Below are 16418 nucleotides of genomic sequence, written 5' to 3' on the forward strand. Positions count from 1 at the left end.
CACTTCCATCAACATGAGTCCAACAGTCGACTTTCCCACTCCAAACTGGTTAGCGACCGATCGGCAGCAGTCTGGAGTAGCAGCTTCCACAGTGCAATCACCATGCTCTTCTCCCACGACAGGGCAGCTCTCATTCTCGTGTCCTTGTGCCGCAGGGCTGGGGCAAGCTCATCACACAGTCCCATGAATGTGGCTTTCCTCATCCGAAAGTTCTGCAGCCACTGCTCGTCATCCCAGATGTGTATCACGATGTGATCTCACCACTCAGTGATTATTTCCTGAGCCCAAAAGCGGCATTCCACTGTGGTCAGCACCTCCATGAATGCCCCAAGCAATCTCGTGTCGTAGCTACTACACATGGCGAGATCAATGCCGCACTCCTCTTGCCTTTGTAGTTTAAGGAATAACTTCACTGCCACTCATGACGGGTTAGTGAGAGTGAGCAGCATATTGGTCAACGGTGCGGGATCCATTCCTGCAGACCGAAGAGGCACAGCGTGCAGTACACAAACCGTTGAAAGATGGCACCAAATGCGGACAGAAGCACAGGGATTGCTGGGATGAGAAGCAATGCATCATGGGGCGTTGGGACAGGACCCAGGATGCCCTGCGACCCCCTCTGCCTTCCCACAACTCTTTGCGGCAGAAGAGGAAGAGATGCTCTGTGGGATCGCTGCCCAGAATGCACCGCTCTGAATACCGATGCAAGTGCCGCAAGTGTGAACACGCTAGTGCGCAGGCAGCTGACAGTGTGAACACACAACAGCAGTTTCCCTTCAGCGCTCTCTGAGCGGCACTGAAACTGCCGGCACTGTAACTCTGCCAGTGTAGACATACTCTCAGTTAAATCCTCCAGGTCCCTCTATCCCAGACCGCTGTACCAGTTTACATCCAGTGAAGAGACTGCTTTGTGTCCTCTCTGCACACTCCGTTCTCTGGTCATTCCTTCTCGCTCTCATTTTAGGTATTTTACATTTCTGGAGCCTACTTCTCATTTATACCAAGACTATTTTGCCAGAGCAGAGTAATGGGGCCTTAAGTGTCAATGAGAATCAGGTCTCAAGTGTTAAATGTGGTGGGGAAACCTTTCAGAGGAAAATTTTAAGACAAGAACTGACCACCCTGTCACGTGCCAATGTAAATTTAGAGTTACTCCACTGGAATCCATGGAGTTATAGTTGCACAAAACCAGTATAAATGAAAATCCTGACAGTTTAATTGGCAAAAAACTACGCAGATGAAAACTGTAGCAAATACCAGACTAACACACAACCATGTTGCTTCTATGTGTTATACCTGCTGTACAGTCAGGTAAGCAGTTTTCCGCCCCTTGCTTTTAATAATAGTAGTAATAATGATACGTATTTCTACGAGTGTAGAGATTATAGCCTGCTTTCCAAATCGACTCACTGCTTCTCAATTACTCTGGTGGTAAATCCAGAGTAACATCAGTGATGTCAATGCAGTTCCTTCAGATTTTCATTGGTGTAAGTGAGATCAGAATCTGGCCCAAAGCTTTATAAATTCTCCACATACCTGAGCTTACTTTACTACAACATGCCTCTGATGTGAATGTATTTATTTATGTACCAGAAGGCAGGAGTGAAAGCTGTACAACCCATCTCACAAGATCTAAATATGCTTGAAGGAAGCAAGGGGAATTTGCGTGTAAGATCTCCATCTCTCTCCTGCATTCGCTTGAGTTGCAAAGTGGACTTTAACCTCTAGTTTGACTCAGACACAGGCTATCAAATAACCATCATGGCATTATTTGTCAAGGCACCAGAAGCTCTGTCTTTGTCATTCAGATGGCCTCACTTGGACACAGATGCAATTCTTTAGGCCCCCCCCCAGCAGGTTACCAATCTATTTAGAAAAGTGTGGACGATCCTGATAGAAACTACATTTCTGTTTGGGCTGGGATCTTATCTGCTAAATTTCTGAGTTATATAATCCCCGAAAAGTGGAGTTTATAAAAAGGAATGGCAACAGCTCCTGAAACGTAACAGCGCTGCTGGATGCTGCTAATGCAACGCTGATCAGAGCATGTGCCAGGAAGATCTTAGGGACCACTGAGCTAAACAGGGAAAGCAGCCACAAGTAAAAGCAAAAACAAAGGCCACTGGGGAGAGCTTTTCCTAGCTGCCAATTATATACCAAGTTTCAGAAGTTATTTAGATGCCTAATGCAAACTTTAGGGATCTTAACAAATATTATTGGTGGAGCTGGGAGTGCTGCTTTTATTAAGGTTATCCAGTGCTTCCTGTTTTCAGTTGCATCGAATTTTTCCAGGCTGAAGTGGATCACTTGATGATTACCTGTTCTGTTCATTCCCTCTGAAGCACCTGGTATTGGCCACTGTCAGAAGACAGAATACTGGGCTAGATGGACCTTTGGTCTGACCCACTATGCTGTTCTTATGAAGTTTTCCATGATAGGGGTCTGCTTCAGACCGTTTTTTTTTTTAATTTTATTTCAGACAAAATGGTATAGCCGTTTCTGAGAACGAGGCTAGGGGAAAAAAGTATTGCAACCTTTTCTTTGAACAGCTCTCACATCCCTGTGCTTTGAAATAGGAGTTTGAAATTTGGCAGGAGGCTGGCCTTTGTGTCAGGAATGTGCACCCCAATTTGGCCAAATTATAAGCCCTTGGAAAACTGTTAGTTTGCACATGCTCAGAAGAGACTTCTTAGATTTTTAGCCCCTCAAATCTTTGAAGTTTCCATCCCCACTGAGCATGCTCAAGTCTCTCACAGCTCCTAGTGCTGACCAGACTGCACATCTCCACAGACCAACTGAACATGCTCCATCCCAGGGCAGGGGCGAAACCAGACTTTCCTTGTAATTGCTGCTCCAGGCTGGGCACTGGAACAGATTGCAGGCAACCCCCTGCTGGCACCCAGGCAGCGTGGTGGAGGAAGGAGAGGGAACAAAAGGCAGACCATGGGAGAGGACAGGAGTAAATTACAAGGTGAGACTGAACTGGCATTAGAAGAGGTTCAGAGAAGGGCAACTTAAATGATTAGGGGTTTGGAATGGGTCCCATATGAGGAGATATTAAAGAGGCTAGGACTTTTCAGCTTGGAAAAGAGGAGACTAAGGGGGGATATGATAGAGGTCTATAAAATCATGATAATGTGGAGAAAGTGAAAAAGGAAAAGTTATTTACTTGTTCCCATAATATAAGAACTAGGGGCCACCAAATGAAATTAATGGGCAGCAGGTTTAAAACAAATAAAAGGAAGTTCTTCTTCACACAGCGCACAGTCAACCTGTGGAACTCCTTGCCTGAGGAGATTGTGAAGGCTAGGACTATAACAGTGTTTAAAAGAGAACTGGATAAATTCATGGAGGTTAAGTCCATTAATGGCTATTAGCCAGGATGGGTAAGGAATGGTGTCCCTAGCTCTGTTTGTCAGAGGGTGGAGATGGATGGCAGGAGAGAGATCACTTGATCATTACCTGTTAGGTTCACTCCCTCTGGGCCACCTGACATTGGCCCCTGTCGGAAGACAGGATACTGGGCTAGATGGACCTTTGGTCTGACCCAGTCTGGCCGTTCTTATGTTCTTATGAACTGGACGGTTAAGGAGACTGGCAGCCAGGATGGCAAGGGAGGCTGGGACTGCATATGCCATGTGCCTCTTTAGCTCAATCTTCACATCTTAGTGCTGTTAATCCACAGGCAACTGACAGAGCACCTGTCCCCACTGTGATCATTCTGATCATTCCCCTGGAATTCTGGCCCTAGTCGGACAGGAGGATCCATCAGCACAGGTCTGCTTACCAAAATAAACCAGTTTGCCTCTTCCATGGATGACCTTTGCCCAGAGCAAGCAGGCAGCTGTCAGTCATGCAACCAGTGAAGGGACCTGTGTCCCCAGCAGGTGATCCTCAAGAGCGGGGGTGCAAGGGAGTGAAGAACACAAAGTGAAGAGGAAGTAAAAAGACAAGGCAAGAGACCCACTTACATTGGATTAGAATTCACTGGATGAAGGATAACTTGAGGTGCTCGGGTCGGTGTCTCAGGCACAACATCTGAAAACAAAGGAGAGCTGAGTGTGAAAACGGAGAGGAAGACACACTGTAGATAGAGCAGAGCTGCCATGAGTTTAGTTTCCAAGCTAGGCAGTTTGTTTGCAGTAAGACAACCATTATTTTCTGGGGTTTCCCCAAGTCCCTGGCCCACAATCTCTTCTCACTCACCGAGATGGTGTCACACCTGCATAAGGGAGAGGAGAATCAAGCCCAGTGTCTGTACTTCTCTCTTCTATCCCATCTCAGAACTGCGCCCAAACCAAGACCATGCTGACATCAGCACTGCCTCAGCAGTGGCACCTTCAGTCAGTCAACCAACGAACGTGAGGAAGAACTGCCTCTGACAGGGGAAGGCCCAGCCAGAGGCAGGAGACCAGGACGGAGCATTCAGGGAAGAGGGAGAAGGAGAAAAGGAAGTCTTGTTTCAAAGGGAGTCAGGTGAAGGCAGGGGAAGGGTCCTGGAGAGGCAGGGGAAAGCAGAGAAGGATGGCTGGGGAGGAGAAAGCGGAGAAAGGGAAGAGAGGTTGGCAGGAAAAAGGAAATATGAGATGAAGTGGCTACATCCCGGCTCCCACTGAGCACTGCCTATAGGCCCACTTTCCCATGGCACTGCACCTACTGGAGCCACAGACAACTGGGCAAAGCAGGGACAAAAAGCTACCACGCCAGAATGCTCCACATCCCTCAGCACTTTGCACTTTTTTGCACAAGAGCCTGTGACTCCACGAGGAACAAAGCAGTGGAGAATCAGGCCACTTCTGGGCTTGACGGAGGCAGCTGGTGTTAGACTGGAAGGGAGACCCCCAGAGGATGGACAAAAGACCTTGAGAGACTCTACCAGTTCCTCTGGACCTTGTAGTCAGGAAACAAGGCCAATGAGGAGCTTCTCCAGCTGGCACTGGCTGCCTTGGTTTAATGTGAAGTTCACCCTTCACAGTCACAGCCAGAGGAAGCAGATGCTTCTACAGCTACTTCTTGCCCTTGGCAGGTTTCTCCTTGCATCCTGCGGCTGACCCGCCCCTCCCTCCCGCGCCATGGCTCGCAGCCATGTGTGCTGAACGTCACATCGATGTTCTTCTCTAGGCTCAATAGCTCAGCTGACAAACAGTCACAAAAACCAAACCTGCCTAGGGATGGATTTAACCTTAAAAAAAAACCTACCTGTTTCTTACCCTCACGGCTTCCCAAACCTCCTGTCACCTGACCTCGATCAGGGCAGGGGAAAACCCTACAAACAGGGCTTCCCGCCAGTTCCTTTTCCTCATCTAATACTACATCTCTCCTCCCCACAGAAAACACTAGCCCTAAGGACAGCCTCAGAAGAGACCGGCCCACTTGAAAAACACTGCAAACTCTTGGGTGAATTTACTCGCTATAGGGTGAAACTCACCGCTGTGCAGAAAGCCAGCACAAGGCACGGGTATCATTCACCCCCACACCCCCATATTCTGAGAGACCTAAGCTGACCCTCTGCACAGGGGGTGAATTTCACCCTCAATAATTTAGTCAAATCATCCTCATATGATTTGTTTCTAGAAGGAACACATCCAAAACCCCTCCCCACCTGATTAAAGACCATCCCCCACCCCATACACCATCCAGATCCCTAAATGATGACAGTAAGGCATGCAACTCAGGACAGGAGTATTGCTGCTCCTAAATCAGAGAGTGGTAATTCTGCATGCACTACGTTACGGTGATTGATTATGATCACTTTGAAATGACTTACCTGGGAAAATGAACTGCTGCTTGTACTTGTAGTAGTGGGAAGCTTGCAATGGAGAAAGGAAGAAGTTAAAAAAGTGAGCAACATCAGGGCAACACAGCACAATTGGAAGGGCGGCGTCTGCAAAACCTCTACGTCCTGCATCACAGAGCATCCAGCCTCTGCTGGACCGGGGAGGAAGAGACCAGAATTGGGTGCTGATCCCACTGTCCCACATGGCAGCGCAGGACACGGACTTGCCTTCAGTTAAATCTCTCACCAACACACCCCGTTTCCTTTGTGTCTGTGAGTTAGGGTACGTCTACGCTTCAAGCCGGAGATGTAAATTCCAGCTTGAGGAGACATACCCGCGCTAGCGCTAAATTGAGCTAACATGCTAAAAATAGAATGTAGCCACAGCAGGGTGGGAGGGGTAGCTGCCCCAAATGCACACCTAGCATCTCAGACAGGTGTGTACTCAGGTGACTAGCCCCTCTTGCCACTCGTGCTCCTGCGGCTATACTCTATTTTTAGCATGCTAACCCGATCAGAGCTAGCGTGGGTATGTCTCCTCGAGGTGGAATTCACAGTTCCAACTTGAAGTGAGACATGCCCTTAGACTGTAAGCTCTTCAGGGCAGGGACTGGGTATTTTGTACCTTGTGCAAATGCCAAGTCTGTGGACGGCACTTCAGTAACAACAGCCATGACACAACTAGGTCACCAGGCCAGCATCTGGCTGCTTTACGTGCCCTAGATCTGTTTAGGAGCCATGTTACCTATCAAAATTCATTCTATCGTCTTCCGCTCTTAGCTTAGCAGTTATGCAGCACTTTGCTACCGAGATTTCCAAAGCCACCTGAGGGATTTGGCCACCCAATTGAAAACCAAAGGGATTTGGGCACTTAAGTCCTGTGGACTCCTTTGACATTTCTAGACCACATGTCTAAGGCACCAGGCACCCATTAAGCAACTGATTAACTAATGAACACTGCACAGGAGAGGTACAGCTGGTAACTTGAGGGCAGTTAACAATCAAGGATGGCTCTTAAAAGGTGTGGGGAACAGAACGACCTTTGATATTATTGCTTCTTACCATGCCACTGGAGATCAGCCAGCCCATCCTCTCCCTTCCCTGTCAGTGCCATCGCAGCGCAGTAGCTGGGCCAAGACAGCTCACTGCCCAGGAAGTGAGTGGCTCTACTTATAAAAATGTGCCCACCACTGTTGTCCCCGTAGATCAGGGGTGGCCAACCTGTGGCTCCGGAGCCACATGCGGCTCTTCAGCAGTTAACATGCGGCTCCTTGTATAGGCACCGACTCCGGGGCTGGAGCTACAGGCGCCAACTTTCCAATGTGCCGGGGGGTGCTCACTGCTCAACCCCGGCTCTGCCACAGGCCCTACCCCCACTCCACCCCTTCCCGTCCCCTCCCCTGAGCCTGCAGTGCCCTCGCTCCTCCCCCTTCTCCTCCTCCCAGAGCCTCCTGCACGCCACGAAACAGCTGATCGGGAGGTGCGGGGAGGGGGGGGGGAGGTGCTGATCAGTGGGGCTGCTGGTGGGCGGGAGGTGCTGGGAGTGGGGAGGGGAGCTGATGGGGGGCTGCTGATGTATTACTGTGGCTCTTTGGCAATGTACATTGGTAAATTCTGGCTCCTGCTCAGGCTCAGGTTGGCCACCCCTGCGGTAGTGCAAACACCCCCATAGCCCCCCGTACAGCTACACTGACACATTGATCAAAATCAGCACAACCAGTCTCAGCCCCATATACACAACTCACACGCAAGCCCCTCAGGCGGCAACGTGAGAAAACAGATGAGCTTAGGGTCTCTCTCTGCTGAGTCGGGAGGTGGGATTACAGTGCGTGTAGACACATCCGAGCTGGTTTGGATCTAGCTAGCTAGTCGCAGCAGCACGGGCAGTGGCACAAGCTTGCCTCCCCCGGTTCAGGACCCTGGGTATGTACTGGCTTCACCCCTATTGTTCTTCAAGCTAGATCAAAGCCAGCCTGGGTACGTCTACACCTCTGACTGCAGTGTAGACATACCCTAGAGGCCTCTGTCTCTACCAGGACCGTGGGGAAGGTGAATTCTAGCCAAAGACCCTTCTCTGAAAATGCCCTGCCCTCATCCCTTCAGTGATCAGTCTCGGGATTGTTGTCAACAGCCTCCTGGGTGGTCTCAGCTGTCCCACTGGCAGATAGAGAAGGGAGCATCTCTCAGGTAGCTACGGCTTTCTAGATCAATAGGGAAGGAAGTGGCAGCTAGCCAGTCAGAAAGCTTCAAGGGGACACAGGTGAATTCAGTTCTAGGTCTCGCTGACAGTCTTCATAATCTAAATCTGACACACTCAAGCACCCCCCCACCCTTCACGCTGTCCCTACAGATGGGTGTGATGGGCACAGCTTTCCTTGCTCTCCATCCCCAGGTACCCGACTGGATCAGGTCTGTGAAGGACCAGAAGGTGTTCTGGGTCACCTCCGACTGTAGAAGCCCCTCTGCAAGCAGATGGCTGCCTGCAGGACCCACTACCAGGCCTTTCTATGCAGGTTATTTCACCTCTGAATTTTTTCCTGTTTCTGTCTCCCTCCAGCTCCATCTTTCTGGGGCCTCTTTGCCTTCGCCCACTTTATTAGCTTTGCCCAGAGCGGCAGACTGTCCAGCCCACTTGGAGCCGTTTTGTGTAAAATATAGATGTTCAGTGTGCGTATGGTACAGCATCCCAGCAGTACATGATGGCCACTATATAACAGGAGTACTTGTGGCACCTTAGAGACTAACAGTGGGCTGTAGCCCACGAAAGCTTATACTCAAATAAATGTGATAGTCTCTAAGGTGCCACAAGTACTCCTGTTCTTTTTGAGGATACAGACTAACACGGCTGCTACTCTGAAACCTGTCATTATATAACAGTATCTACACATGGAAACTTTGCACAGCAGCTCCAAGGCACACAAAACACAGACAAACGGTGACAGTGACCACACACGCAAAGACCAGGGGAGCTCTCTTTCCTCCAGCACAGGGGCACTTTGCCAATCAGAAGGGAAGGCAGTTGATTGGTGTTTTGTACGGTGAGAAAGGAACATTTGATACTTCACAAACTGAAGCCTTCTCCTCAGTTCTAGGGCAAAAGCAGACAGGTGCAACTCCACAGGATTCCTACAGCCCATGGTGCCCCTTTCCCCCCTCTCATCCAGGAGTAAGTGCTCTCAGCCTTGACCCCGGCTCCACGAAAACCAAATACCCACGGTCTGAATGGAAGGTGAGTGCTTCTAGCCAAACAAAGAGCCTGATTCTACCCATAAAGTGCAGCTGGCACTGCTCCTCAGACTGCCTGTTGGAGGGTAGAGATGATCACACCTCATGTGACAATGCACCAAGGAAGCAGAACAGCAGGCTCCTCTCCCGGTGATTTTTACATCTCAGATAGATGTTTAAAGCCAGAAGGCTGGGGCCATGTGTTCTTAAACAGCTGAGAAATGCAATTATGTTCTAGAAATCATAGAATACTAGGGACCTCAGGAGGTTATCTACTCCAGCCCTTCTCAAAGCAAGACCAATCCCCAGACAGATTCCTGCCCCAGATCCCTAAATGGCCCCCTCAAGAATTGAACTCACAACGCTGGGTTTAGCAGGCCAATACTCAAACCACTGAGCTATCCCTCCCCATTGTCTCAGCCCTGCTCTATACTACAGAGTTAGGCAGCTTATGTCGACCTAACTCTGTAAGTACCTACGCTAAAATGTAGCTCCCACGGATGTAACTCGCCCACTCCACTGACGTAATAGCTCCACCCCCGCGAGAGGCGCAGTGCTGAGGTCGATGTAGTTGGGTCGGCGCAGTGTCAGTGCGGACACTGCATTGCTGACTTCGACCACGGCTGCCTTTCCGAAGCCCCACAGCGAAATTGGGGCAAGTGCTCCCAGTGAGGACACCAGGAGCGTCGTGTGGATGTGCGAAAGTGATGTAATTACTGCGGTGACTGTATGTCGATGTAACTTAGGTCGACTTCAGTTTGTAGTGTAGACTTGCCCTCAGTCACTGCACTTACATCAAAACCCCACTCCAAAAGTAAGTCCCCCCCACGCCACCCGCTCCCCAGGCCAGCTTTCCAGAAGCTAGCCGGGGCCATGAAAACCCAGGCTAGGGCGCAATGCTGTGTCAAGATGGTACACGTGGCTGACCTGGGACATGGCTGAACTTGCAGGGATAAATGGAGGCATTCCAAACCCAACCTGAGGTCCCTGGGCAATGGAAAATCTGAGTGTGGTTGTGGGAATGGGACGGGTGTCACAGCGGCCCACTCTGGGCCCTAAGCCCCCGGGCACAGTCCAGACACTAACCGGAGCAGGGTACCTGGAAGCTGCACTGAGGGGCACATCGAGTCAGCCGTCAGCAAGGCTTCTTGGGAGCCTGGGCTGAAACTTGAAGCTGCTTCTGCATTGCAGAATTGCTGCAGAACCACCTGCCTTCTCCCTGGCACAAATCCCAGCCCCACACCAAGCTGTTCCCACAGGGTCTGTGGGGTGCAACACGGTTGAATCAAGTCCATATGGCATAAGAGTCACTTCTTCCACCACCAAAATGCAGTTCCCTCTGGAATCGCTGATGCAGCAGCGCTACACAGTAGCTACGGGCGGCAGTGAAGAACATTGGATTCAATTAAAGCAATGGGGGACACTCAGGGAACCCAAATATAATTATACAGAGGAATTTGGCCAGGCCATCAGAACGGATCCCCGGGTTATTGCGAAAAGCACCATGGACTCTTTAAATGGACAGCGACTTACGCCCCGGTGGAGCTGTGCCTACCTCTTCTCCAGCTGAACCCGTTTACACTAAGGGTAGGTCTACACTTACCCGGTAGTTCGGCGGCGAGCGATCGAACTTCTGGGTTCGACTTATCGCGTCTTCTCTAAGTCGAACCCGGAAGTGCTCGCCGTCGACTGCGGTACTCCAGCTAGACGAGAGGAGTACCGCGGAGTCGACGGGGGAGCCTGCCTGCCGCGTGTGGACCGAGGTAAGTTCGAACTAAGGTACTTCGAACTTCAGCTACGTTATTCACGTAGCTGAAGTTGCGTACCTTAGTTCGAATTAGGAGGTTAGTGTAGACCTGGCCTAAGAGCTGAATTTGACCCATGGGGCCAGATGCACAGCTGGTGTAAATCCACAGCGTTCCACTGAAGCCAGTACAGCTCTGCTGATTTACACCAGCTAAGGATCTGGCTCAGCATCTCCTGATTAACTCCTGAGACAGTGTGACGGGAACTGCTCTCCCCTGAGCTGAGATCAACGGGGACGCCTCTTGGCTTCCCGGGGAGACGTGGCTGCATTTCAAACCTCCTAACCCTGTGTAAAGCTTCTGAAGAAAGCTGAAATTCTTGAGCCGAGCATCTTCACAGCAGTGGGACGCGCTGCCCGGGTCTAGCCCTAGCACAGAGATGAAAAAGCATCCCAAGCACTGCTCGGTGTCGTTTCACTCAGCGCGAGGCTGCTAACGAAATATGTTAAGACAGCATCCGTCGCTCCGCGTTGCCACGCAGGTAACAGCTTCGGGAGATTGATCTTTCCTGACTTGGTCTCTCCGCTCCTTGTAGGGGCAGTGAGGATGGACTGCCTTGGAGACTGGCGATCCACAGTTTACTCCGTGTAAATGACAATTTGTCTAATTAACTCATTGGAATGAACTCGTATGATTCAGTGGCGATGACTCACGTTATGGGCATCTGTGCCACCACTGCAAGCTGGCAGCTCTAACGGCCATATGCCTCCAACAAGAAGCTGCTGCCACTGACTTTTTTTGTGTGGTTATTTCCACTTTAAACAAAATTCATCATCATTAAAACACATACAATTGAAAACACAGGTGTGGAACTCTCTCCCTCAGGCAGACAGTATGGAGGGGGCGCTCACATCTCCACGGAGCTGAGGGGACCACGCCCGTGCAAAAGCATCCTGTCCCACACTTGTCAGACAACGGGAAGAGCTTTTGCCTCTATGATATTGCAGATCAAGGCCGCAACAGAATCTGTTCTGGGCAGCGCTTTAAGGCCCCTAGTCCCTCTGGTGGGGAGACGGAGCTGTCAGTGGAGAAGAGAAGAAGCTAAAAATGGGATCGTTAATGAGAACTCAACCTCCCGCGCTCCTCTTGGACACTGGCTCTGTTTAGCCAGTCCCAATGGGAAGCCAGATAGGGTGAGAAAGCTGACTCGGGAGGAAGGAGAGGAGACAATGAGATGAGTGAGTGGGGTACCCAGGTCAACGGGGCTCCTTCACTAGCCCGAGTTGTATCGCTTTGGAATATCCTAGGCCCATTCCACAAAACCGCTCCTGAGAACCAAGCACAGGGCATATTGGTAAATTCCCTCCTAATTCCTGATTCCAACCACAACACGTAGGTGCTTTTAAATCCTCTCAGTCACTACAGTTGCTAGCAGTTACCTTTGAAAGTAATTACTGGATGTAATAATACTAACGAGCATGTACCTGCTGCTTTGCATCCACAGACCTCAAAGTGCTTCACAAAGGTGGGGTCAGGATCATTACTTCTATGTTACAGATGGGGAAACTAAGGCACGGAAGCCCAGTGACCCACCCAAGGTCACACAGCAAGTCAGTGGCAGAGCTGGGACTAGAACCCTGCCCAGCATCCTAGCCACTGTGCCACGGCAAATGCACCCCCACGACTGCCACGGCAATTCTAAACTGCAGGGAACCGCTGGTTGTTTCTTGGTGGCCAGCACTGAGCCCGGAGGGACATTTCAAAGCTTGCCCCTGCCTGCCTCCTCCCACGCACTAGGACTTGTTTAAGGGTAGCGCAGGACTCGACATGGTCTGCATTTATCCTACCCCCAAAGGAGCCTTTGTCCAAAGCAGAAAGCCACAGGCCTCTGCTCATGGGAGGCCAAGGAATGGCCCAGCCAGGACTGTTGCAAACCTGTATCGTGATGCATGGTGCCCCTGCATGAAGAAACCTTGCACAGCCCCTGCCTGGTGCTGGATCCAACAGTGTGGACTTAAGCCATTAAGCAGAGTCTAGAGATAGGACTCGTTGTGTGTGTTCTGCCTATTATCGTGCAGCCACGACGCGAACCAGAACCTTTGGCTCTAGGGGAAGCAGCCCAGGCGAGGAGCCCGAATGGAAGCCTCAGCACTGCTCTGGGTTTCCTCAACCAGAAGTCGCTGTTTACGCGTCTTGTACCTGGCCTTGGCCATTGCCTTTGGTTGGTTGCTTTCAGGAGGCTGTGGTCGGGACTGAGCAGGGGCTAGAGCGAAATCACAACTCTGCCAGGTTGCTCAGCATCCCTGCCTGAGTTTCCCCATTTGTGCAATAGGGATAAGCGGGACGTACTGCGTCTATCACACGGGAGAGTTAGGAGACTTCGTTCACTTACTCGTTAAACGTCCCATACCTGCATTTTTTTAAATGTTGAACAAACATCCCAACGACCTGCGGTGAAAGAGGAGCCGCTAATGGGCCTGTGTGTAGGTCAGAAGCGTTGACTTCCCTGTTTTAGATCAGGGAAATAGCTTACAGAGAGTGCCCTGTGCAGTTACTAGATAAAAAACCAAATGCCACCCAATACCGCACATTGACCTGAGCACTCGCTGTTCCTTCCCAAGCAACTCTCAACAAGGCCATCAAGGCTTCAAGTGCTTCCTTGCAGCACTTCCCATGGCTTCATTGTTCCCCTCAATTGTCCACCCTGACTTTCTAATGAATGCCAATTGCATGTGGGTTTCTGGGGAGGGGAGGCTACAGACTGTTTGCAAAGGAGGCAGCTGAGAAAGCTTAGAGACGGGAGACCCTGGCTGCTGCTGGCAAGCTGCTCTCCCCACTCCCCCATCTGGCAAAGTCTGGTACCTCTCTGGTGACCGTTACTTATTCCCAGCTCAATCCCCCTCACCCCATCTCTCAGCCTTTCCGGCGATTCAAGGAGATGAGGGGCAGGCTCAAACGTAGCCAAGCAGAAAGGTGTAAGATCGGGTTTCTTTAGGACAGCTGTACCCAACTGTTTCCCTCCTGGGACTCCATGTTACCTTGCTCCCATATAAGGCAATGAGGATGGGTATGGCCCCTCGTGGTCTGGTGGTGACCCTCAGGCTGAGAACACATGCCACAAAGTAAAATCACCAGTGCTGCTCAGAAGCCACTGGCCACGCTGCTGGGCCACAGGTCTGATTCCAGCCCTGGCGGACAGAAGGTGAAAGTGGTCACCAGTGGGTGGCTGTTTAGAGGGCTTCAACAAGAAAATGGGTGTTGATCCTGGTTAATGGGTTTCTATGACACAGGAACTACCAAGAACAAACGGGCACTAAGGCCTGGTCCCCACTAAGCCCCCACTTCGGACTAAGGTACGCAAATTCAGCTACGTTAATAACGTAGCTGAATTCGAAGTACCTTAGTCCGAACTTACCGCGGGTCCAGACGCGGCAGGCAGGCTCCCCCGTCGATGCCGTGTACTCCTCTCGCCGAGCTGGAGTACCGGCGTCGACGGCGAGCACTTCCGGGATCGATCCGGGATCGATTTATCGCGTCTAAACCAGACGCGATAAATCGATCCCAGAACATCGATTGCCTGCCGCCGGACCCTCCGGTAAGTGTAGACGTACCCTAACTGGCAGCATAACCAGAATGGGCGAGTATTGCCTGGGCCATGAAGAGTGGCCTGCCTGCCTAGAGAATGAATGGGCCGGGAGAGAATTCCTGCTCCTAGAGGTGGTGCTTCCCTCTAGGGTTGAAATGGGCCAGTGAGTGGGGGTTCAGTGACTGTTCTTTTCAGGAGGCAGACAGCTTGTGCGCCAGAACCCAGGCTTTCATTGAGGACATACCTCGCCCTTCTGGCTGTGAAGTCGAGCTTCAGAACATGAATGGAATGGAATCAATACAGCCAAAAGCAATAGCTCAGAAAGGGGGAACTGCCCCTGTCCATTTTAACGTGCTACTAGCTCTGGAGTCTAATGATGGCAACGGACGTGTCAACACTGCTCACTGTTTCACTGCCGAAAGCATGCAAAAGAAATGGAAGGCACCATCGCGTTATGAAAGATCAGCCGTGTCGTCACATTGGCATCTCAAGTGGGGGAAGCTGGTTTGGGGAGGATACTGCTAATCCCCACCCCCATTTAACCCCTGGTCCTTCTATGGGGCAGAGGAGGGGCTGGTTGAGAAAGCCAGTATTCCCTCTGACCACACTCTGCAAATCATGGAGAGCTGAGTGCACGCAAAGCCTCCCACTGGAGTGCAGGGCCGGTGAATTTCAAAGAAACCCAGGAGGGGGCATTGCACTTGGACAAGAGGAGTCAGATCTTAAGGCCAGAAAGGACCGCTGAGATTATCTGGTCTAACCTCCTACATCACGCAGGCCAGAGGACCTCCCCCCGTCACTCCTGCCTCAAAGCCCATGACTTCTGGCGGAACTAGAGCATCTCTTCTAGAAAGACACCCAGACTGGATTTAAAAACTGGAAGCAATGGAGAAGCCCTCACGTCCCTTGGTCGGTTGTTCCAGTGGTATATTACTCTCGCTTAAATTTTTCCCCGCCCCTTATTTCTAGCCTGGATTTGTCTGGCTTCCACTTCCAGCCATTGGATCTAGTTATGGTTTTAGCTAGATTACAGAGCCCTCTGCTCTCGGACATCTCTTCCCCTTGTAGATTAAGATCAAGTCACCTCTTTAACCTTCTCTTGGACAAATAGATGGAGCTTTGTCAATCGCTCCCCATCAGGCAGGTTTTCCAGACCCTGAATCAGTCCTGTCGCTCTTTTCTGAACCCTTCACAAGTTTTTCAACATCCTGTTTGGATCCCAGAAGCGGACCCAGCATTCCATAACGGTAATGGGGGAGAAGCTCGGCTCCCTGCCCTGAGGACGTATTCAGGTGAGATCCCTGCCAAGCCCTGGGAATGGACTCCCCCCTGGATGGGGGACTCAGCAAGTTCCATGTGACTGACTGATAACTGCCTTTGCTACAGAGTGATTTGTTCAAAGCCCCTCATGGCGCCTCCTATAGGGGCAGCCTGCCCGCAGCGAGGTACCTGGCAAGTTGAACTGCTTCTGCTGCCGCGTGCACTGCGGAGAGGGGTGGAGGGGAGATGGCGGAGTCGCGCTGGGCGGTAACGGCGGGGCCGGCGAGGATGGGGTGGAGGATGTCGTTGAGGAGGGGTTGCTGCTGGAATCTGGCTGATAGGGTACCGGAATATGGTCCTGCAGGAACAAGGAGGGCAGGGGGAGAGGAAGAAGGAAAAACAACACAAGCCTATGAGAGCAGTGCAGATAGACCGACTTCACCACGCTCTGTCACCAGCGCAGCGTTCCAAGTCACTGTTTGGTTGGGGCTTTCAGAGCAGGAGGAGCATGGGGCTGCAGCAACACTGCCACCCAGTCTGTCCCGCACAGGCTCTGCCAATTCATCTGGCCCCAAGTCCCAGCGGACGCTCTACTTTATAGAGTGAGGTACGAGCGCTCTGCTCACCCCAGCAGCTGGGAGCCCCAAACCAGGTAAAACGGGGCCTGTTTCGCCCCTTTTCTCACTCTGTCCAGGCCAACGTTTCAGGTGGAGGGGCCTGATTCTCAGAGGTGCTGAGCACCGGCAGCTTCCAGTGGCTTCAGACGCAGCTGGCGCTAAAGAATGAGGCCCAGGAGACCACCGTTTTCCAAAACGGCTAGTGGTGT

General features: G+C 51.2%; 1 protein-coding gene across 1 annotated transcript in view; it reads right to left on the minus strand.

Annotated features, from left to right (window-relative positions):
- Nucleotides 1–16418, minus strand: part of KSR2 (kinase suppressor of ras 2) — a 277818-nt gene that overhangs the window by 84646 nt on the left and 176754 nt on the right. Inside the window, exons 10-12 of the mRNA XM_065417851.1 lie at nucleotides 15782–15950; nucleotides 5768–5809; nucleotides 3972–4038 (exon numbers count right to left, since the gene is read on the minus strand). Coding sequence (XP_065273923.1) covers nucleotides 3972–4038; nucleotides 5768–5809; nucleotides 15782–15950 — 278 coding nt within the window. The remainder of the gene's footprint in view (nucleotides 1–3971; nucleotides 4039–5767; nucleotides 5810–15781; nucleotides 15951–16418) is intronic.

This window comes from Emys orbicularis, chromosome 16 (assembly GCF_028017835.1).
Source record: "Emys orbicularis isolate rEmyOrb1 chromosome 16, rEmyOrb1.hap1, whole genome shotgun sequence".
Lineage (NCBI taxonomy): Eukaryota > Metazoa > Chordata > Testudines > Emydidae > Emys > Emys orbicularis.